Source organism: Electrona antarctica (assembly GCF_951216825.1).
Source record: "Electrona antarctica genome assembly, chromosome: 15".
In the NCBI taxonomy this organism is placed as follows: domain Eukaryota; kingdom Metazoa; phylum Chordata; class Actinopteri; order Myctophiformes; family Myctophidae; genus Electrona; species Electrona antarctica.
In genome coordinates this window covers 5,609,247-5,633,998 of record NC_136796.1, presented here as the reverse complement: position 1 = coordinate 5,633,998, position 24,752 = coordinate 5,609,247, and the positions used below count along the sequence as shown (strand labels likewise).

At 44.4% G+C, this 24,752-nt stretch overlaps 1 protein-coding gene across 1 annotated transcript in view; it reads right to left on the bottom strand.

The window, feature by feature from the left end:
- Window positions 1-24,752, bottom strand: part of gabbr2 (gamma-aminobutyric acid (GABA) B receptor, 2) — a gene marked incomplete at both ends in the record, with an annotated part of 420,874 nt that overhangs the window by 108,521 nt on the left and 287,601 nt on the right. Inside the window, 4 exon segments of the mRNA XM_079522984.1 lie at window positions 1,997-2,077; window positions 8,868-8,928; window positions 21,269-21,511; window positions 23,710-23,898. Coding sequence (XP_079379110.1) covers window positions 1,997-2,077; window positions 8,868-8,928; window positions 21,269-21,511; window positions 23,710-23,898 — 574 coding nt within the window.

Genomic DNA, 24,752 nt, shown 5'->3' with positions numbered 1-24,752 from the left:
TGTGTTGTTGCAATGAGTTCCATTGGTGTGGTTTGTGTTGTTGCAATGAGTTCCATTGGTGTGGTTTGTGTTGTTGCAATGAGTTCCATTGGTGTGGTTTGTGTTGTTGCAATGAGTTCCATTGGTGTGGTTTGTGTTGTTGCAATGAGTTCCATTGGTGTGGTTTGTGTTGTTGCAATGAGTTCCATTGGTGTGGTTTGTGTTGTTGCAATGAGTTCCATTGGTGTGGTTTGTGTTGTTGCAAGGAGTTCCATTGGTGTGGTTTGTGTTGTTGCAATGAGTTCCATTGGTGTGGTTTGTGTTGTTGCAATGAGTTCCATTGGTGTGGTTTGTGTTGTTGCAATGAGTTCCATTGGTGTGGTTTGTGTTGTTGCAATGAGTTCCATTGGTGTGGTTTGTGTTGTTGCAATGAGTTCCATTGGTGTGGTTTGTGTTGTTGCAATGAGTTCCATTGGTGTGGTTTGTGTTGTTGCAATGAGTTCCATTGGTGTGGTTTGTGTTGTTGCAATGAGTTCCATTGGTGTGGTTTGTGTTGTTGCAATGAGTTCCATTGGTGTGGTTTGTGTTGTTGCAATGAGTTCCATTGGTGTGGTTTGTGTTGTTGCAAGGAGTTCCATTGGTGTGGTTTGTGTTGTTGCAATGAGTTCCATTGGTGTGGTTTGTGTTGTTGCAATGAGTTCCATTGGTGTGGTTTGTGTTGTTGCAATGAGTTCCATTGGTGTGGTTTGTGTTGTTGCAATGAGTTGCAGCTGGTGTTGTTTGGGCCCTGGGGGTTCCACAGGGGAGTTGAATACAAGGAGAATTGTGCATTTCCTTTATTGTGAATGAATAATCCAAAAAAAGGAAGAAAAGACAGAAACAATGAATTGACTCACTGGAATTGAGGCCAAGATTCACTGCTGCAAAACTATATTGAAAATTCGGTTACGAAACTCAGTGTCAAGTGTCTTGTGTCGATACTTTCAAACCGTCATCGAAAATGTCCTTTTTTAATTCGAGGGGGTAAAAAAACCAAAGGATTAGAGCATTATTGGCTATTTGGCTATTTCCTCTACCGCACCATAAGCCCTCGATGGGGTGCTGGGTTTTCAGTGCTAATTTGCTTATTTCCATCGCTGGAAAATCATTTTGTTTTTGGTATACTAACTCCTCTCTTCATAATGTCAACAGTATGTGTAGCATGACACTTTACTGCATAGTAACCCCGTTGTGAGACCGTTGCGAGACTTCGCGAGCTCCATCCACTTGCATGGAGCTCGCGAAGTCTCGCGATAGACGATACTTCACGCTTTACGGCTGGAACACAGCAACGGGATTACTATGCAGTAAAGTGTGACGCTACACATACTGTCAGTGTTGACATTATGAAGACTGGATTTATACAAAAAAATAAAAGATTTCCGAGCGATGGAAATAAGTGAATTAGCACTAAAACCCAGCACCCCACTCAGGGCTTATGGTGGGGTATAGGGGAAATAGCCAGAGTTTTTGCACAAAATAACACCTGGACCACTTTGGTGTGGACCCAACAACTGCAAAGAAAGCCTTCTAGTAGGACATTCTCCTTTAACCCTCGTAGAGTAGCTGAAAAAAGCCACCAGATGTGGTCTCACGCCATCAGGCAGGTTCTGTTCACCAGGGACCAAACAAATTACCAAGTATGTCAACATTGAGCAATATAATGGCATGGGAGAAATGGATGGACTGGTTGAATAATTTAGTGGAGGCAGCATGAGTGGTGTCCTTACTGTGTGTGTGTGTGTGTGTGTGTGTGTGTGTGTGTGTGTGTGTGTGTGTGTGTGTGTGTGTGTGTGTGTGTGTGTGTGTGTGTGTGTGTGTGTGTGTGTGTGTGTTGAGAGTGAGTGAGTGAGTGAAAGAGTGAAAGAGAACCATGAAGAGTGCTGAGGTGGCAACTTGGCAAGTGACGCACAACTTTGAACACACATACTGTACACACACACAGACGCGCACGCACACACACACACACACACAGTACCGTGGAACTTGATGGAGTTGTTGATGAGGTCCAACACATCCGCAATGGCGTTGTATTCTCCCACCTTCACCTCCTGTCCCTCTGTTGGGAGAAAACGCATGAAACCACAAAAAAAAACATATTTAAAATATAGAATTGTTGACCATCTGGGAAAATATGTTAATGTATGCACTCAAATAGGTGGTCTGGGCTACTTTTACCTAAGCAAGTATATCCTTCAGGATTACACTATGAAAGGAAAACTGCATCTCCGGTTGATGCACATAAACAGGGAGACGATAAACAAATGCAATTGCATCTTGGCATTTGTTGTAGCGCAATATCACGGATGCTTCCCCCGGCCGGCCGTGCGTGCAGGTACACACAGCGAGGAGGGTTTTAAATTGGAATACCCTGTAGCATGGTTGTAAACGTGCATGTGTGTGGTCTCTGCGGGGTCTGTTAATGGAGCTATTTCAGTGCCATTCCTCTCTTATTAAAAAGGTTTCCCTCATACGTATGGCCTTAATGGTGGTCTGAGGTCGCGACCCCGTGCCGGTCGTATATGAACGCGCGGGCAAATCGCGCTGCGTTCTACCTCATAAACATCATTCACTTGTACTGTGTTCACGGGTGGGGGAGGGGAGGAGAGGAGAGGAGAGGAGGGGAGAGGAGAGGAGAGGAGAGGAGAGGAGAGGAGAGGGTTTCACTTTTGACTTTTTCTTCTTGCGCGCACACACAGTTTAACAATATATTTATTTCCACACACAGGGAGGGAAAGCATACAGGGACACAAATACTTTAGGTACAGTAAAGGTTACATTCACAAACTCATGAATATGGAACATATTATGTTCCATATTCATGTTGTAAAAGCTACTATTACTGTGTTTCATTCTTGCTGATACGTTCCTATCACACATGGCACTTTTCTCCACCCGTTCTCCAACCTGCTTGCACTCATTTCTTCACCCACATTCTCCATTGCTGTAGAACAGTAGGTTTTCAAGCCTTTCCATATCTAGGTCTATTACTATTTTTGGCATTTGAGCCACAGCGTAGATCCTTACGGGTCCATTTGGTTTCATGTTACGCTCTCAAGAGTTAAAGATCTATAACCAACTCTCCATCATTTAGCTGCATGGGGACCACCTGGAACCCCCTGAAGGACCACTGCTCTAGAATGTGGAGCCTAAGTACAATGACATGCCAACATAGGGACGTCAGCGAGGATATACTGGGGTCAGGGGGTCTTGTCGACCCCTCAAGACTCTCACATCTCTGCTGTCTGGAAGAAACCACCTAACTCCAAAATGTTCATTTTTTCGTTTGACGATCCAATGGACTTAGGAGGTTTTTGCCGAAGCACTTTTTGATACTTTCATTGGTTCAATATTTATTTTAACCAACACACAGACGTAAAGGGTGTTCAATAGCATTGATTTATGAAAGAATAAAAATAAAAATAATAATAATCTAAAACCTCCAAAATGGAGTTAGGTGTTTTCTTCCCGGGCAGCAACAACATGCTTTATTATAAATCATGAAAGTGATACAACAACAACAATACACACGTCCTCCCTGTCAACAGATATAATACGTCAACATAAAAAAATAAAATAAAAACCCTACATGAAAAATAAAGTGTCCTTCTGCTGCCTCCTGGCCACGGCCATGGGGCATCCCCGCCGAGGCAATTTAACGTGATCGATAGTCAAGCACGGGGGCTGCGGTGATTGTGTTAGTGACCCTATCTGTTAGAGAGAGAGAGAGAGAGAGAGATTTGTGAGCCTCTGTGACAGCAGAAGGATGTCTAATGGAACACAACAACCACCTTACGGACTACAAATCAAATGGTTGTGTGCATTCCAGCACCGCCTCCACTGACAGAGCCTCGGCATCGTTTGAGTCTCTGCCAGAGTGGTATAGAGGAGGCTAGAGTGGCGTCATTGAGGGGGCAGAACACGGCGCTCGAGTGCTGGTCATGCCGCGCTGATCTGCTATTTATATCACATTTCTGTTTTGGATCACGGGCTGAAAAGTTTAAGAACCACTGAGGTCGTCGGTATAGAAACACTGACTGTACAAACAGAACAAATACATCTATCCCAAATGTTTCATTCCAACTGAATGCAAAACACTGAAATACTTGCTGTCATTTGTTTCAAAAGTTGAATCCAATTGCTCGTCCTGTGTGGATCTACTGTACAGCTGGGTGTACAGCTAGTTCTGTTCTATGTGGATCTACTGTACAGCTGGGTGTACAGCTAGTTCTGTTCTATGTGGATCTACTGTACCGCTGGGTGTACAGCTAGTTCTGTTCTATGTGGATCTACTGTACCGCTGGGTGTACAGCTAGTTCTGTTCTGTGTGGATCTACTGTACAGCTGGTTCTGTCCTATGTGGATCTACTGTACAGCTGGGTGTACAGCTAGTTCTGTTCTGTGTGGATCTACTGTACAGCTGGTTGTACAGCTAGTTCTGTTCTATGTGGCTCTACTGTACAGCTGGGTGTGCAGCTAGTTCTGTCCTATGTGGATCTACTGTACCGCTGGGTGTACATCTAGTTCTGTTCTATGTGGATCTACTGTACCGCTGGGTGTACATCTAGTTCTGTTCTATGTGGATCTACTGTACAGCTGGGTGTACATCTAGTTCTGTTCTATGTGGATCTACTGTACCGCTGGGTGTACAGCTAGTTCTGTTCTATGTGGATCTACTGTACAGCTGGGTGTACAGCTAGTTCTGTTCTATGTGGATCTACTGTACAGCTAGTTCTGTTCTATGTGGATCTACTGTACAGCTGGGTGTACAGCTAGTTCTGTTCTATGTGGATCTACTGTACAGCTAGTTCTGTTCTATGTGGATCTACTGTACAGCTGGGTGTACATCTAGTTCTGTTCTATGTGGATCTACTGTACAGCTGGGTGTACAGCTAGTTCTGTTCTATGTGGATCTACTGTACAGCTAGTTCTGTTCTATGTGGATCTACTGTACAGCTGGGTGTGCAGCTAGTTCTGTCCTATGTGGATCTACTGTACAGCTGGGTGTGCAGCTAGTTCTGTCCTATGTGGATCTACTGTACCGCTGGGTGTGCAGCTAGTTCTGTTCTATGTGGATCTACTGTACAGCTGGGTGTACAGCTAGTTCTGTTCTATGTGGATCTACTGTACAGCTGGGTGTACAGCTAGTTCTGTTCTGTGTGGATCTACTGTACCGCTGGGTGTGCAGCTAGTTCTGTTCTATGTGGATCTACTGTACAGCTGGGTGTACAGCTAGTTCTGTTCTATGTGGATCTACTGTACCGCTGGGTGTGCAGCTAGTTCTGTTCTATGTGGATCTACTGTACAGCTGGGTGTACAGCTAGTTCTGTTCTATGTGGATCTACTGTACAGCTGGGTGTACAGCTAGTTCTGTTCTATGTGGATCTACTGTACCGCTGGGTGTGCAGCTAGTTCTGTTCTATGTGGATCTACTGTACAGCTGGGTGTACAGCTAGTTCTGTCCTATGTGGATCTACTGTACAGCTGGGTGTACAGCTAGTTCTGAAAGATAGTTTGTCTCCAAGTTGCAATGTGCATCACAGCTCTGTTGTTTACACAGGTTTCTATTCCCATATACATCGTTGTGTTTTGTTCCACTTTTGTTTTGGCAATGTTGTTTTCCCATGTCAATAAAGCTCCTTTGAATTGAATTGAAGTCCAGCCAGCTAGCCAGCCATCCAGCCAGCAAACCCACCCAGCCAGCCAGCAGGCCAGCTAGCCAGCCAGCTAGCCAGCCAGCCATCCAGCCATCCAGCCAGCCAGCAAACCCACCCAGCCATGGTGTGTGTGTGTGTGTGTGTGTGTGTGTGTGCGTGCGTGCGTGCGTGCGTGCGTGCGTGCGTGCGTGCGTGCGTGCGTGCGTGCGTGCGTGCGTGAGAGATAGATAAGGTGGGTGGAAGTGCACTGCACAGGATGCTACTACATGTGTGTGTGTGGATGTGGGTGGGTGGGGGTGGGGGTGGGGGTGGGGGTAGCTGAGCTGCTGGGAATCCCCCCGTGTCCCGAATCCAGATGCAATCTATCTATGCTATCCTGCAACGCCTCACACCACGTTCAGTCTCTGCTCTCTGCATGGTGGAAAAAGTACTCAATTATACTTAAGTAAAAGTACCAACACTGCAATGTAGAATACTGCAAAAAGTAAAGGTATTCATTATGCAGAATGTCCTATTTCAAGTTTTCAAATGTATACAAATCTTTTGAAAATAGCAGATCTACAAGCTGCACAATGCGTCGCATCGCGACACATTGTGAGCTTGTAGATCTGGTATTTTAAAATGGCCGAAATGTACTGTATATAGGGCTTACTATATAAGTGTTTAATGAATGTTTTGTAATAATAATCAAAATCTACAGAGTAATATTAGTAACTAAAGTGCAGTGCGAATAAATATAGTGGCGTAAAAGTACAATATTTAGATCTGAGACGTAGTGGAGTAGAAGTAAAAGTATTGGAAATTGGAATTACTCAAGTAAAATACAAATACCTCAAAATTAAGTAAAGTACTTGAGTAAATCCACTTAGTTACTTTGCACCACTGCCAGCCAGAAGGCAATACTACAAATAAAAACAACCTCTGTATGACAACACAAGGACAGATAGAGATCTCACACCAGGGGGTTGCCTTTGGAAGGGAAGTCTACACATATCATAGTGCACATCAAAATGCCTTCCCCCAGCAGATTACTACAAACAGGCACCGCATTCATCCACTGTTGACATTTTTTTCCCCTTCTTTTTTTCTTTGTATGATGGTACTATATTCTATCAGTGGTGGAAAGTAACTTACTGAAGTACTGTACGTAAGTACAATTGGGATGCACAATTATGGCCTGAGCCGTGGCTCAGCGGTCCAGGCACCTTGGCTGGTAATGCAGTCTGGCAGTGTGCCGCGGGTTCGACTCCCGATCCCGACGGCCTTTACTGCATGTCTTCCCCCCCATCTCTCTCCCCATTTCCTGTCAGCCTACTGTCTGTCCCTCCATAAAAAAATTCAAATAAAGGCGAAAGCCTAAAAAAAGGACATTAAAAAAACAATTATGAAATCATGCCCCCTGGGCATGTTCCTGGGGGTCTGGAACTCCCGGGGACCACCCGGGGACCCCCACACAGGTGTGATTTTTACTTAGTTTTTACTCCACTGCATTTATTTGAAAACTTTGGTTGTTATGTGCAATGATGATCTTCCCTTTGCATTTACTGTAGGAATTCTTCCTGGAGGCTGAGATCTTGAGAGTGAAAAGTTCCAATCCAAAAACACAGCGATAAAGATACAAATCATACCCTCCCCCTTCATTATCATATCACAACAGGTGTGGGCTTGGCTAGCACAAACACACGCGTAGCGACGCAGCAACAGGGGGTGATTAAACAGAGAGAGAGAGAGAGAGAGAGAGAGAGAGAGAGAGAGAGAGAGAGAGAGAGAGAGAGAGAGAGAGAGAGAGAGAGAGAGAGAGAGAGAGAGAGAGAGAGCAAGCAGCAAAACAATCCATGAGACTCACCACTCAATGGATTGATTGGTTGAAAGATCACGTAGGTTTCATATTGCATGGTGTTCATGTTGGTAAACAGGTTAATATGAGAGATCCTACAACATAATAATCCACTCATTCAGCACAGCTTTGATTTCCCCTATAGCACCGACAAGTAGGACGTGACCACAACCATCAGACTTCCTGTAAGAGTGGCTCTTCAAAATAAGATTCACTGAAGAGTATCAGAAGAGAGCATGGTAACTCAATATTATAGGTTTTATTTTGGAGGTTCATACTGGCAAGTTCCTTCTTCTTTCTCTCATTTGCAGTGGGCAAAGACAAAAAAGTAAATAAAACGAATCCATGCCGATCTCTACAAGTTAATGCATTTGAGCAACGCAGAGAAAAATGATTGAAACAAATGTACGCTTAAACAGCCTTAACTCGATCTGAGTGTGACTAAAATATTATGTGTAGACCTATTATCTTTTTCTAAGCTTTGCTGTTATGTAGATGTCCAGTGCAGCCATATCAAACAATCTGTAAAGACTTGACTGCTGTCAGACCATTCAGTAAAAAACTGGGCAGAGCCATGATGGGCAGTCCTCTCACGAGAAAAGGAGCGGGGGGCTGTAGGACGGTGTGTTTGGTCACATATAGACATATATTTCCGGCTCCGGGGCGTCTGTATCTCAACGGAAGGAACATGGAGGAGATATTGGCAATCTTTCCTGAGATTCCTAGTGACGCAAAGTGGAAGAACGGAAGGGGTAGTTCGGCAGGCCAATCAAGAGGCGCGACATCCTTCTATCCCAGCGTGGCACTTGCTTTGGCGATGAAAACGGAAGATCCCGGAAAAGACGTGATTTGATTTGCCAGTAGTCACTTGAGTGGCAGCGACCGGCAGCGACGCAGCTTGGTGCTAAATTGTAATCCAGGTATACTTAACCCATTTAGGCCTGGCATCAAAATAAAAAAAACGTTCGCTCTGAAAGAATATATATTCAAAGATTTGTGCCACATTTTTACGATTTTTCAAAAATAGCAGACCTACTTGAGCTTGTAGATCTGCTATTTTTCAATAGCTAAAGTATAACATAATGCTTAGTTAAAACACCAAAAGGGGTTCCCGCCCAGAATGGGTTAATGACCTGGTGGGCGTGTCTACATAAAACAAAACATAAATTTAACAATTACTCTACACTTTTATGACAAAAGCCTTCCTCCTCATACCTGATTATCATGTTTTAGGCTGGGGTTTTATTTTATGTCGTATGTAGGAGAGTGCAGGTACTTGGCTGATGATGTATGATGATTTAAGATGATTTATGCTAAAGATAAAAGGGCTGTATAGGACGGTGGTTCTGCGTTACCTTGAAACTGGCAGAACTTGATGGTGCCCATTCTTTCACCGTTCCGGAACATTACTTGGCCCTGAACAGAAGAGGGGAGGGGGGAAAAAGAAGGAATATTAATCACATTACATACAAATAGTTCTTTAACTAGTCCCTATAATCGGAGATGTGCACACCCACATTATATACAGACTGGGTGTTCTAGTCTATAATATAGAGCGCATAACCCACAACTTTATATAGAGTCTATATGCATAGTTGCATAGACTTGAGTGCTGCTCATTTCTTCCTGTTGGTGCGTGAGTGCGTGCGTGCGTGCGTGCGTGCGTGCGTGCGTGCGTGCGTCCCAACCCGGTTATGTGAAGTAAGAACCGATGTCAAATCGTTACCACAACCATGAGAAGTACCGTACAATTTTCAAAAGTAGCAGATCCACAAGCTCCACAAGCGTTTTTGTTTTTGATAGAAACCATTTTTTCAGACCGAGTACGAGTACTTCATTTTTTTTTTGGAATAATCCTCCCTACTATAGAGTGTGCTGACTATAAGGAGTTCCTCCCTGTCCCCAGTGAGCCCCTGGGGTCAAAAAACCCTAGTTTCAGTTTTGGTGGTGGGTGGCAAAGCTTTCATCCAATCAGGATGAGAGGGGCCTTCCTCCAATCATGATCGAGCCTTGGTGCACATGCTGTTGGCCTGTTGCACTTCCCCCCACTGTAGAGCGTGCATGTGCACATTTTGTTACCGGGGCGGACTGGGTGGTTTTCCAAATCACTGAATGCGCCTTTAAGTAACCACTAATTTGACCCCCTTTTTCTCCAATTAAATGTCATTGTCATGCCTTGTACTTGTAATGATATACTGACATTTTCAATTACAACAACAATAATAGCCTGAAACAATTTAGAACAAATATCAAATTCCAAAATTATTATTATTAATTATTATTTATTTCGCGTATTAGCAATAAAACATTTTGTTCTAGCTAGTGTCAATTGAATGTTCTGGAACTCAGGTCAGAGTATCGGGGCCAATTCAGAGTACTTGAGGGTGGTATCGGCCCCGAGTAACCCATCAGTTATCGGGACAACTCTAGTTTTTGGGCTTGAAAATCTGCTCCTTTTGATGCTTTTGGACTTTAACCCATTGTGACCTGAGATCAGATTCTATAAATGTCTTCTACGTCCTGACAGTTTTCTGAAAAAGCTGTTTCTGTCAGTCGTTCTTCGATTTTTCAAAAATAGCAGATCTACAAGCTCATAGCGCGCCACTCGGTGGCGCGCTATGAGCTTGTAGATCTGCTATTTTTAATTAGCTAAAGCATAACATAATGCTAACACCAAAAGGGGTCAACAGTGGTGCAGGCATTCAGGACAACATGTTGCCATTTCAGCGGGCATGCACAGAGTCCGCGCCTCTGGCAAAGCTGCGTCTCATCAGATTAGCGGTGGGCACAAATTGATCCGTTTATGGCAAAGTAAACAGATTTATCAGCGGGCAGATTCATTAGCTAACATCCTTGGAAATATGGGCCAGGCTGTCTGAATCCGGCCAGGCCCACCACTAAGTAGTTACACAATAACACCAGTGTTGGTTTGGGCAGCAAATTTGGATTTAGTTTTAGTTATATTTTAGTCATTTGTAAATACTACAGTCGACTAAATCTACAGTTGTTTTAGTCAACTAAAATGTATTTTGGGGGGCCTTGAGGGTAACCTGACTCCGCCAGATGGGGCAGCAGAGAGTACACTGTGTTCCCCCCTCCTGCTCCCATCCCCTCAGGCAGACTTGATGCCCGGCCACAAAACGGCCTGGCCAATCAGCAGCAGCTTCTAGCAACTTCTAGCAGCAGCTTCTAGCTTCTAGCTGCTGCTGCTGATTGGCCAGGCCGTTTTGTGGCCGGGCATCAAGTCTGCCTGAGAGTTCCCAGATGGGAGCAGGAGGGGGGAACCCAGTGTATTCTCTGCTGCCCCATCTGGCGGAGTCAGGTTACCTTGAGGGTGTCGTAATGGCAGATTTAATACTTGGTTGCATGGCTGAAAATATTTTCAGAGCACAACCAAGCATAAATTAACTTAACTAGTTGTACTGGATCTCTTCTCCACTAATCCCTCCCTGAAAAGTTGACAACATTGTCATATCTAGTTTTAGTTTTAGTCTTAGTTTTTAGTTTCATAGCTTAGTTTTTAGTTTCATAGCTTAGTTTTTATTTAGATTTTGTCGGTTAAAAAAGGTAGTTGCCAAACACTGCCTCACACCCCAAAATTGGCGGCTAGACGGCAGTTGGAAGAACAACTCCTTGTGGAAAGGAAGTTTACAAGTCGTTAGTTTTTTAACCAAAAGGATTTTGATTAGGACCTAATCAAAATCCAGACACCTAATCATTAGGTGTCTGTCCATCTGGGGAGGCAGACTTTGGTTCGACATAGCATTGGTCCGACCTGTGGTTTCTTCCAGACACCAACAAGATTAAAATGATTATGGGTGGACGAAAACTGTCTGTTGTGCTCTCTCTCTCTCTCGCTCTCTCTCGCTCTCTCTCTCTCTCTCTCTCTCTCTCTCTCTCTCTCTCTCTCTCTCTCTCTCTCTCTCTCTCTCTCTCTCTCTCTCTCTCTCTCTCTCTCTCTCTCTCTCTCTCTCTCTCTCTCTCTCTCTCTCTCTCTCTCTCTCTCTCTCTCTCTCTCTCTCTCTCTCTCTCTCTCTCTCTCTCTCTCTCTATCCGTCTAGACTGTTGGATGAAATAAGGCTGTTCAAATCCAATCAAAGTGTGTATTTATATAGCACATTTGCAACGGAACAGAAGTGCTGAACAAGAACAAACAATACAAAACAAACACAATTAAAAAAAAAAGCAAACAGAGAATGCAGCAGAAAACATATGAAAGAAAATGATATAATAAATGGAAGGATGAGTTCAGCCTCACCATACATACATGCACCGTCAGCTTAGAAAGCTCAATAATTATGAAACATTTCATACAACTGGCTGGCATATATACTGTACAACTGCATGTAACAACACACCCAGTGGTGGATGTTTTACTGTAAGAGTATCAATACTGCAATGTAGAACTACTCTCTTACAACAAGTAAATGTGCGGATTTCAACATTTTAAAATACAAAAGTATTGGCATCAAAATGCACTTAAAGTGGTAGGCTACCGAAAAGTAGAAAGTAGGCCTACTCACTATACAGCATTTAAAATCCAGACGTCTAACTGTCAACAGAGAAGTTCTACATTGCAGTATTGACACTTTTACGTAAGAAGAACATGCGAGTACTTTTCTCCATTTACCCTAGAAAAAGGTTAGTTTCAGTAGGAGTTTTGTCCCCTCAGCCATCACGGCATTAAACAAACTGCCCCGCCGATAGGATGGTTCTGTATTAGCCTGATTATCAGACTGTAGCTTTCTTAGACTCAGTCCACTCCTTCGGGACAATAAACATTATTATTATTATTTCCACCACTGGAAAAAGTGTCGAGCCAGCTGTTTTTTTACTGCGTTGTTTTTATGATAAAGTAAGGCGTCCCACTGGGAAGAGACCTCGGGCCAGACCAAGGCGCAGATGGAGGGATTACATCGACCTTGGAACGCCTCGGCATCCCCCAGGAGGAAGTTACTAATGTTGCTCTGGAGAGGGACGTCTGGTCTAGGGCATTCACTTCTAGTCATTTTTACTAGTTGACTAGTTGCCTAGTTTACTAGTCGACTAGTTGTTTAACTACATATTATGTAAATAAATAAATACATAAAACTTTTCTTTTTTTTTGGGTAATAAATATTTGTACATTTAAAAACTGTGTACATTGGTGACTATAACTATAATCTACCTGATCTTGAGGCATAAAAAAAATCTTATTTCCCCCTTTTTTTCAACTAGTCAACTAGTACCAACAAGGTTGACTAGTGGATTTACTAGTCGACTAGTAAACTAGTCGACTAGTTGCTTAATGCCCTAGTCTGGAGCTCTCTGGTGGAGCTGTTGCCCCGCGACCTGACTACGGATAAGCGGTTGAAGATGGATGGATGGATGGAAGTAAGGCGTACAATTTACATAAAGTAATGTGGAGATAAGAGGTTTGTGGTCGACAGCCGGCTGATTAGAACGCAGTAGAAGGAGGTTGAGAGGAGAGCCAATTTCACCTCAAACAGACGACTGGCTTTGAAGTGGAGGGGAGGGGAGGGGCCGCCGGACACCCCCGCCCCCTCCCTTTCTATCCAAGTCTGTGTTCCACCTTTGATATGCGCACGTGCCCCACGTGCACGTACATAATCATGTGTACTGTATATGCACACGGTCGGTGTGTGTGTGTGTGTGTGTGTGTGTGTGTGTGTGTGTGTGTGTGTGTGTGTGTGTGTGTGTGTGTGTGTGTGTGTGAATGTTTGCCTAAATGGAAACTAAAACTAAATGGAACTGTATTCAAAAGACTACATGTGCTATATCTTGCGCCACAACCTGGTTTACACCCGTATCCCCAACTAATTTTACTATTTTGAAGAACATATTCAAATAGTTCAAATAGCCGATCTACAAGCTCACAATGTATCAATGTAGATTGGCTATAGTTGAACTATTTAAAAACAATTTTGAGTGGTGCAACTACTCCATTAAGGAGCTATGTGTGTCCCTGGGTCGGTCCCTGGCTGGGTCTGTCCGAGCATGAACATTGCGTTTGGTTGGTTTTCACCACCAAGTGTCACTGTTGTGCAGCCTAACACACACACACACACACACACACACACACACACACACACCACCCCCCCCCCCCCCCCCCCCCCCCCCGAACACAAGGTGTTTTTGTCGACCAGTGAGGAGATCCTGTATAGGAATCTTGTTCTTTTTTATTACGTTAGTGGCCATTTTATCACCGGAAAGATTTGACTACAGGATGGAACCTAGGTATACTGCAGGTAGTTTGGAGACGGTGTGCCCACCGCTCAAAAACTAAATAAAAAAAGTTTGTCAAAATCAGTGCCTGTGGAACCGGCGGCGGTGTATACTTATGACCCCGATATGAAAAGATGTTTGTCTGAAAACATTAAACCAAATCACTCATGAATTACAGTGATATGAAAAGGACGCCCTCCAGAATGCCCGGGGGTGTCCTCTGGACACCGCTTTGAAAAGCACTGCCCTGGTGGCCTGTAGCCTCCAGCCCTGGTGGCCTGTAGCCTCCAGCAGGCCTCTCTACTCTCTCTCTCTCTCTGTGTGTGTGTGATAATGTCAGCTTTCCTCCCTGTGACCAACGGCTTTGATCGATACCAGTGGTGAAAAAGAAGGCCTAACTGAGTGAGTATTTGTGTACATTCAGTAATTGGGTCTTATGAACAAAATAGGAATAAACATGTTATAATGATGATAATAATAAGGTGTGTAAAAAAGAAAACCCAAAATCTGGACGGACAAGACCAGGTCTTTGCTATACGGACATACGTGATGTTGACTCCCTTCCCATATCCGCTGATACATGACATGATGTGCGTGTACAGTAGGCAGAAGAATATAAATTGTGAAATGGGCCATTCGGCATATTTACCCTCAGTATATTTTGACGTTCTCTTGTACTTTCACTCAAATACAATTTTGAGTCAAAGCAAGTCAAAGTATTACAATAAGTAGTCACACGGTGTTTCTACATTGAGGTGTTGGTATTTTACTTACACGTAAGTCTGAGTTCTTCTCCTACTCCTACTACTACTCCGTCCTACATTGTACCCTAGCTGTCAACATAAACGGGATGCCTCGAGGCCCCAAGGGAGAACAATACTTTGTTTTTTGTCTTGGAAAGGTGCATCAGCGTGTGTGCGTGCACAGTGCACACCGTCCCCATGGCACAAAACCGCAGCTGCATGAGGTAAAGGGCTTCGGAGGCGAGACCTTTCCATGACCCTGCTGTGTGACAGGGAGCATGCGTGTCATTCACAGGGAGCACACGTGTCATTCACAGGGAGCACGCGTGTCATTCACAGGGAGCACGCGTGTCATTCACAGGGAGCACGCGTGTCATTCACAGGGAGCACGCGTGTCATTCACAGGGAGCACGCGTGTCATTCACAGGGAGCACGCGTGTCATTCACAGGGAGCACGCGTGTCATTCACAGGGAGCACGCGTGTCATTCACAGGGAGCACGCGTGTCATTCACAGGGAGCACGCGTGTCATTCACAGGGAGCACGCGTGCTCCATTCACAGGGAGCACGCGTGCTCCATTCACAGGGAGCACGCGTGTCATTCACAGGGAGCACGCGTGCTCCATTCACAGGGAGCACGCGTGCTCCATTCACAGGGAGCACGTGTGTCATTCACAGGGAGCACGCGTGCTCCATTCACAGGGAGCACGCGTGCTCCATTCACAGGGAGCACGCGTGCTCCATTCACAGGGAGCACGTGTGTCATTCACAGGGAGCACGTGTGTCATTCACAGGGAGCACGCGTGTCATTCACAGGGATCACGCGTGTCATTCACAGGGAGCACGCGTGCTCCATTCATCTGGATACGCATGGATTGATGGCTGGGCGTCTGCGACCAGTGGTGGAAGAAATTACTCAAATGTTTTACTCAAGTAAACATATCAATAATGCAATACAGAAATACTCCATTACAAGTAAAGGTCTGAATTCAAAATCGACAGTAGACTGTACAAGTACAAGTATAAAAGTATTGGCAACCAAATGTACTTAAGGTACCAAAAGTATAGAAAGTACTCACTATGTAGAATGTCCCATTTCAATTTTCAAATGTCAGGCAACAAAGTCTTATGCACAGCTGATATGCTCTGAGACGGGTGCGTAGGCAGGGCTCAATGTATTCAGAAAACATGCACAATTGCATAAAGACCTGCACACCGCAACACAAACACTTTATTTAGGCAATGTTTCGGTCAAATACCTTCTTCAGGCATCGCATCCAAATCCATAGCTATAGCTATAGTGTTTGACAAATGTCAAAAACACATTTTCAATTGACCGAAATGTATGGCTGAAGTGGTTAATGTATGTTTTGTAATAATAATGAAAATCTACAAAGTAACTAGTTTTCAAATAATTGTATTGGAGAAACATTACAACATTTGTCTCTGAGATGTAGTGGAGTACAAGTAAAAGTATAGGAAATTGGAAATACTCAAGTACAAATACCTCAAAATTGTACTTAATCCCCTCACTGTATATGTTTGTTCCCCTTTTTTACCTCCTTTATGATGATTTCCTGTTTTAGTGTATATTTGTACGTCTCTAAATGGTATGACAGTTAACAGTTTTTGTGTGCTTGAAATGTACTGTAATTCAGCAAACTGTTAATAAATACTGCTATACGGCCAGCGGAAGAAGAGCTCCTTATGTTGTCTACCTTCCAAAACGCCATCAAAGATGCATGAAGGAGCATTCCCATGTTTCCGCCGGCGCCGGTATTGTGTGTGTGTGTGTGTGTGTGTGTGTGTGTGTGTGTGTGTGTGTGTGTGTGTGTGTGTGTGTGTGTGTGTGTGTGAGAGAGAGTGTGTGTGTGAGAGAGAGTGTGTGTGAGCGGGCGGGCGGGCGGATGTTTTCCAATCGTGTCGTTAACGTACACAAGTGAAATCCTCAGTGGCGTTTTAAACTTGGAGAGCATAATATATACAAATGGAACCACGCACTGACCCATAAGTGGTTCCATTTGTATGCTGCTCTCTCGGAGTCACAAATGGATAAATTAAATTGGAGGATATTACTGTGTACGCCTCAAGAGAGAGGCCAGTTCCTTAAGGGTTACAGTAAAACTCTGCCAGGCTTCGCCAGGCTGGGTTGCCTACCCCGGGCTGCAAAGCCAGTCACAGCCAATCGGAATGGAATGTGATGCATTCTGGTTCACATGACTTCAGGGACAAGTGCGTTTTGGCCAGAATAGAGGGTATGCATGCGCATAAAGTGAGTGGCAGATCGAGTGGCAAAGTGAGTGACAAAGTGAATTTAATTTTAAAGTAACTTAATGCAATCAGATAGGACTTTTCTTTTTCTTTTTTGAAGTTTTTTTTTTTTTGGCTTTCGCCTGGGGGGGGGGGTGACATGCAGTAAAGGCCGTCGGGATCGGGAGTCGAACCCACGACACACTGCCAGACTGGATTACCAGCCAAGGTGCCTGGACCGCTGAGCCACGGCCCAGGCCAGATAGGACTTATCTGTTTGGATGTATGGGCTGTCAAGGCCAGGAAGTAGTTTGTTGCCACTCAGTAGGCGTTCCCGCGTAACTTCCGGGTGTGATGATGATGTCGCATACCCTCTATTTGGAGTAGTGAAGTGTAATTTGAAGAATACATCAAAGTGGCAAAATATTTATAGTACATACTAGAAATGTCCCCCTGACGTCTACAGAGTGCCTGTATAAGATGCATGACGCATCTTATATGTGGGGGTCCAATCTGAGCACACACACACACACACACACACACACACACACACACACACACACACACGTCTTAACCCCAGCTGCTCACGGATTTACGGATGGACGTACGGACGGACGGACACACACACACTGGGTACAGCGAGTAGGCCTACTCTGAAAACTGGTAAAACGGGAAGGGTAGTGCATTCCCACTTGCATAGTTCCCCGAGTAGGCCAGTATGCTATAGGCTAGTGGTACAAGCCACACAATATAGCCTATAGGCCTATACTGTTAGAGCTCACTGTGCACGGACGCATGCACGCACACTCACTCTCTCTCATCATAAATGCAGCCACCAGGATCAATCCAGAAGTCAGTGGAGTGAGACGGCGCTCCCAAACGACATGTCTTTAGGCTCCGCGCGCAAGACGAGACGAGGACGCCTAACGAACCTCATCCTCACAACGAGCATATATTTACTGCCTCCGCCTCAGAGTGCTTTTGTGACATTTACTGCAATGTGTGTGTAAACATAATAACATACATAAATAACACACTGTACATAACATACATGCATAAATTACATGTCAGGCAAATATCTCTATGGATGTGACATCGTGACAATTCCGATAAATGTGATGTGTTTTGTCTCATAGGACAGTGCGGTTCTCAAACGTTTTCATGTCAAGGACCCCCAAATGAACACTAATTACCCCGTGGACCCCCATTTGAAGAGATATCCCCCCCCCCCATAAGAGAAGATTTCCACGGCTCTAGCAGTGATTGTCACCCACTTTAATTTCAAGGACCCCCAGTGCATGTGACATGTATCAGGCTACGGAACCCCGTTTAATGACATTTATATCTCTGGGACCCCAATTTATATTGTAAAATCAATGTTAATTTAAATCTGAGAGTGTACAAATTGGTTCTATTTTTACACTCTCCGAGTTACAGACAGACCCATAAGGGTTAATTTGGTTCCTATCCATCATTTTGCTGGGGACCCCCTGGAACTCCCTCAAGGACCGACTGTGAGAACCACTGTCATAGGAGTCTCAAACAATGTTGTTTCTTACACTAAATACTTAATAATACTTTTTTTTCCTTTTTTTTGTTGAAATTACATATTTACACGTGATGATTTCTCTTTTTTTGACTGTTTACATTCAAATATGATAATTGCAAGCCTCAGGTATATGATAATTCAACATGTGCCATCTGGCGACAGTGAATGGGGGCATTTTTACCAGGTGTGAATTGGTGTCACTTCTCAAGACGTGGTGGACAATTCAGTGTTTTACAAATAGGAAAATCAGGCACAACAACAACAATGTGGGGAGATTGTATTTACAGGGAAAGATCATTGAAGAGGTTGGCTGTCGTATCTGTAGGCTATGTTGTTGCTGTAGTGTAGGCTGTAGGGCCACACGTCGTTTATATCCATATTTAAATTGTGTTGCGACCTACTTGATCATACTAAAGCATGTATGTATGTATGTATGTATGTATGTATGTATGTATGTATGTATGTATGTATGTATGTATGTATGTATGTATGTATGTATGTATGTATGTATGTATATGTACTGTGTCTATATGCCATAGACTCTTCCCTTGAACACAATCTTTCAACAGTGTTCAGTGTTCTGCTGTGTATAGCGGCGTCATCGACTCCCTTGATTGGCCAATCCACCTGATCGGCAAAGGTCTCTGTGACATTTGTGCCGCTGAACCCGATATAAGCGACAACGCGCACATTTTTTTTCCTGCAAATCCAACGTGTAGTTTACGGCGTGAGAAATGTTATGCTGGACGCTGGTACGCCCGACCGGAGGACCAAAGACACGCGGTTTTGCTGCCGTTGCAGTGAAGCACGACGTGTACACCTTTGAAAAGCTCTATGACGGTAACACGGAACGGACTGTAGTTCACGTTTTCAACACAGTGTCTTTAAGCTGGAGGACGTTGACCCCGGTGACAACAGGAAGAGAAGGTCACCTCGAGAGTCCCTCCGGGCGCGAGGTCCACGCGGCTGTTCTAATAGAGGACATCATCTACATCTGGGCAGGGCGTAACGACGATAGTGAGCCCAACGAGCTTTATGCATTTGACGTCGACACCCACAGATGGTTCAAACCCAGGGTTTCTGGGACTGTCCCAGAGTGGAGTGGCTACCACTTAGCCTGTGTCTTGGTGAAGCTCATTTATATATATGGACGATATATCCGTTGGACTGCACACGATGGCATCTACAAGTTGGACACCAGCACAATGGTCTGGGCTTTAATTAACCCCAGAGGCACACCGACACCTTATGCACGGTATTCCTCTGCCACCATCATCGGGACAAAGATGTTTGTATTCGGGGTCTCTTACAAATATGTCACTGAAAATCTCAGCCATCTCAGGGTGTTTGACACAGAGACCAATCTCTGGCTGGGCACGGCTTCTACAATGCTTCTCCCAGAACAACACTACAGGCATTTATCAGCCTTTACCTACAATGAAGAGCTGTACATATTTTTTGGGTTGTGGTACTTGAGGCAGTCCTCCAAAGGTCTGTGGAAATTCAATCCGGAGACCTTCTCCTGGAAGAAGGTCAAGCTCAAGGGGACAGACCCGATGTCAATACCTACGATGTGCTGTTGCATGCAGGGAGATCGTATCATCGTCTTTGGAGGACACCATTACAATACACCCACAGACCTGTACATCTTGGACTTGAGTCCTAGTCTTAAGACCTTATGCAAGCTAGCGGTTATTCAGTACGGTGTTGAGCAGTCAGAACTCCCACACAACATCAGGTGGGAACTGGCTACCATGACTACCAACAGCAACAGGAAGAAAGAAAAAACAAACGAAAAAAACAGTCCACTAAGACAGGGGTTCTCAACGTTTTTGGCCGGGGACCCCCGGAAATGCTTTGGCAATGTCTCGGGACCCCCGCCCGGCCCCCTCCCGACCCCCAATATAAATTGACTGCTACAATAACCTTAATAATAGAGACAATACACCATTAATAAATACTGAAACCAGATATACATTAGGGAAGGTGTATGCATGTATTATGTAAACTCTTCATTTCCTTTTTCCAGCCATTCAGTTGCTTTTTTTTTAAAATAATTTGGGGACCCCCCAACATAATTTGGCGACCCCCCGAAGGGTCGCGACCCACGGGTTGAGAACCCCTGCACTAAGAAAATCACCAAATCAAATGAAAGACTACGACTAAAACCAGCGCCACCGCCAGGCATACAAGCAAGACGCACTGTGCGTAGGGCAAGACGCCGGTGACAAAATGTACCAAGGTTCAAGGTGGTACATAAGAGTAAAACTTATTTTTATTATTATTATATTATTATATTATATTATATTATATATTGTTTTTGGCTTCCTTCAGGGAATGCAGCAGCATAAATATAACAGAACCGCAAACACAGCAAACAAAGGGCTAGAATATGGAGTGCAAAAAAGAGCAAAGTGTAGAAAAAGAGTATCAACATGTGCATGTATTCCTTGTAGTATAGAAAAGTTAAGTGAACTTTTTTTTCTTTGCCAAGCCGATCCTCATAATAATGATTGAAACACAAACATATCATGCGTGAGGCAACCAAACAGTCAGCCTGACTAAAACCACATAAAAATAATGTGCTGTCAAAATCAACGTACATGGAGAAAGAGAGAGGAGAGAGAGACCAGTGTTGATTTCGTCGACTAAAACCAATGTTCGTCGACTACTTTTTTCCACTGACGAAAACTAAATGGAAACTAAATGAAAACTGAGCTATGATCACTAAAACTAAGACTATTAGCTCACAACGTGTCGCGCTGCGGCGCGTTGTGAGCTTGTAGATCTGCTATTTTCAGCAAGTGGTCATTACGACGGCATCGAGGCCTGCCAAAAAACATTTTAGTCGACTAAATTAACTGTAGATTTAGTCGACTAAAACTAGACTAACACCAAGACATTCCAGGTGACTAGTAAAATGTGACTAAAACTAAATAAAAACTATTCAAGAGACTATGACTAAAAAACAACACTGGGGAGAGCCTCACCGTGACGCCGTTGAAGTTGGTCTCGTTCATGACGTCCAGCACCATCTTGCCGACCTCGCGGTCGTCCACGGTGAAGTTGTGGTGCACGTGGTGCCGCTGCTTGGCGCGGAGCAGCTCCGAGACGCGCGTCAGCGTCTTGGCGATCACCCAGATGCCGTCGTAGGCGAAGCCGTTGAACTTGCTGGCCTCCACGCCCTTCTGCTGCAGCTCGAGGCTGTACTCGCGCTCATACTCCTTGGGGGTCTGGGGAGGGGGATGGGCACGCCAAGACGGGTTAGATCCCCGTTTCCCTTTTGTTTTCTTATTTTTTGGGGGGGCTTTTAAGCCCCTTTTCTCCCCAATTATATTTAATATTATTATAAACTATATTTTGAGGGCTAAGTGAAATCATGAGAAATTTACAGAACAGTTTTACAGTACGTTGTTTTTAAAGGTTTTATGACATTCATTTTCATTTTTTATTTTTCGTTTTTCTTTTAGGTTCTATGCCCTCAATTACACCCAAACAACCTGAACTTTGAACATTCAGTGGATTTTTCTGTGGTCTAGGATTTTTTCTGTGTCTGTGAAGCCTTTTGAGCTGTAATGAAAACAGGCAAAACAGTGACATCTGCTGCAAATCCCATATATGGGATCTGCAGGCTCTTACATCACACCCCACAGGGAAAATCAGAGCACCTGTTTGAGCCAGAAAACCCAAGACCACATAAAATCTACTGAATGTTAAAAGTGTTAAAGGTTTTTTTGGGTGCAATTGATCTCAGAAAAAATACAAAAATTGTGACAATTATTTTTACGTCACAATCCCTTTAATTAAATAATTACAATCAATGGGAAAAAAAGTGTCCTGTAAAGTTTTGAATATGTCACTTACGTCCATTGCACTCCATGCCCTCAATGTAATAAATAGCCTACCCTTTTGTGGTTTTAAATATTTTTTGGACACAGAATTAAATGTTTTATGGTCATAATTCACCGTGAGCCTATATGGTTTGGTTCCAGGCTCAACATAATGAATGGGTTCTCTCTCTGCAATGCCCTACATAGCATAAGGAGACCATGGAATAGTTCTCTGGCTATACGCCAGATAGCCCATTTAGACTTGAGAGCAGATTCTACAAAAGGTCTTCTAAATCATGACCGTTTTCTGAAGAATCGCTGTTTCTATTTCTGTCAGTGGTGCTCAAACTATTTCATGTCAAGGACCCCCAGAATTATCTGTATTTGGCCACAGATATATTGTTCCAGGGACCCCCCAGAAGCAAAGATTTGAGTTAACCCATTTAGACCTAAGGACGATTCTACGAATGGCTTCTAAATCCTGACAGTTTTCAGAAAAACCTCATGTTTCTATATCAGTGGTTCTCTAACTATTTCATGTCAAGGACCCCCAAAAATAAATGTAATTGGCCACCGACCCCCATCTGAAGATATGTTGTTCCAGGGACCCCCATCTGAAGATATGTTGTTCCAGGGACCCCCATCGGAAGCAAAGATTTGAGTTAAAAACGTTCGCTCTGAAATAATATATCTCTGCTGTCGGGAGGAAACCTCATAAATCCAAAATGTTCATTTTTCAGGAAATGAAAAATATAGGCTACATTTTTCAGGAAATAAAGAAAACCTTATATTTTTAAAACAAAGCAATACAGCCTCATCAAAGTTGGTGTTGTAACTTTATATATTGTCAATTACTTCCATGAGAGGGGAGAGGTGGTGGAGTTAGTTGCTTTAGCAGACATTTTGAGGGTCCAATGGAGTTAAGAGGTTTTGTCCAAAGCACTTTTTACTACTTTCCATTGGTTCAATATTTTCAAAACACACAGACGTAAAGGGTGTTCAATAGCACTGATTTATGCCAAAAAAAATCTAAAACCTCAAAAATTGAGTTATGAGGTTTCCTCCCGACAGCAACGATATATTTAAGGATTTGCACCACATTTTCATGATTTTTCAAAAATAGCAGATCTGCAAGCTCGTAGTGCGGCACTCAGTGCCACGCTATGAGCTTGTAGATCTGCTATTTTTCCAATAGCTACCCACCCTGCCCGAGATGCCCTTGATCTGTCGCTGCCCACCCTGGCCGAGATGCCCTTGATCTGTCTCTACCCACCCTGCCCGAGACGCCCTTGATCTGTCGCTACCCACCCTGCCCGAGATGCCCTTGATCTGTCTCTACCCACCCTGCCCGAGATGCCCTTGATCTGTCGCTACCCACCCTGCCCGAGATGCCCTTGATCTGACGCTACCCACCCTGCTCGAGACGCCCTTGATCTGTCTATAGGTCACTCTGACGCTACCCATCCTGCCTGAGATGCCCTTGATCTGTCTATAGGTCACTCTGACGCTACCCACCCTGCCCGAGATGCCCTTGATCTGTCTATAGGTCACTCTGACGCTACCCACCCTGCCCGAGATGCCCTTGATCTGACGCTACCCACCCTGCCCGAGATGCCCTTGATCTGTCGGGCGCTGAGCGGCTCAAAGTCCACGCTGATGTAGCCCTCCATGGCGGTCAGCAGCTTGCGCGTGGTGCAGTTGGTGGAGTTGGCCTGCTCCCACCAGTTGCCCTGGTACCAGCCCGGGATGATCCACTGGTACTTACTGCCGTACATGTTCAGGTTGTACGCCTGGAGGGGGAAAGAGAGAGAGAGAGAGAGAGAGAGAGAGAGGGGGAGAGAGAGAGAGAGAGAGGGAGAGAGAGAGAGAGAGTGTAAGTATATTCTGTTTGTATCAGAGCAGGTGTCTTCAACGTATTTCAGGCCTATAGGACTCCTTAGCTGAAAGAGAGATGAAGCATTATTTATATTATGACCTATTAGACCTGTACGTGCCCGTCGCAGTCAGTCCCCGACCTACTTGGGAACGATGCAACTTGCAACTTAATGATATACGTTGTCATAGCACCCGTTTTAACTGTCAGCCGGTGTCCCACATGGAGATCTGTGTATGTGCCTGTGTGCGAAGACTACAAACTGAAACTTGTACTTGGCAATCAATTCGGCCCACTGGCAGAGCCTGATTGGTTGAGAGTCAATTGGCTGAGGCAGAGGCTGGAAATTGCACAGGTGAAAGGAGTTGGCCTAATTAGGCCCACTGGCAGAGCCTGACCAGAGCCTTTTGTGGTGGTTCTGGAGAACCGTGGGTCCGACCGACTCGATACCGGGCACTGCACTCCCTGTGGGGGTGTGGAACGCGTGTGTCGAATGTGAAGTCGGTGGGGCAAACGGTTCTCGAGTTACGTGCATTACAACCGTACACACACGCAGACAGACAGACAGACAGACAGACAGACTCACGTGGCGCATTTATAGTAGGATGTTGGATTCATGCTGCCGGTGACAAGATTTCTCATCATATTCTGTTGAGAATCTCTTTTGTGTGTGGTCAAGTAGGGCATTAATTTACGAATAAACACAAAAAGTTCAAAATATGGAGATAAGAGATTTCTGGCCGACAGAGATGATATGTTGTTGTAGTGCGG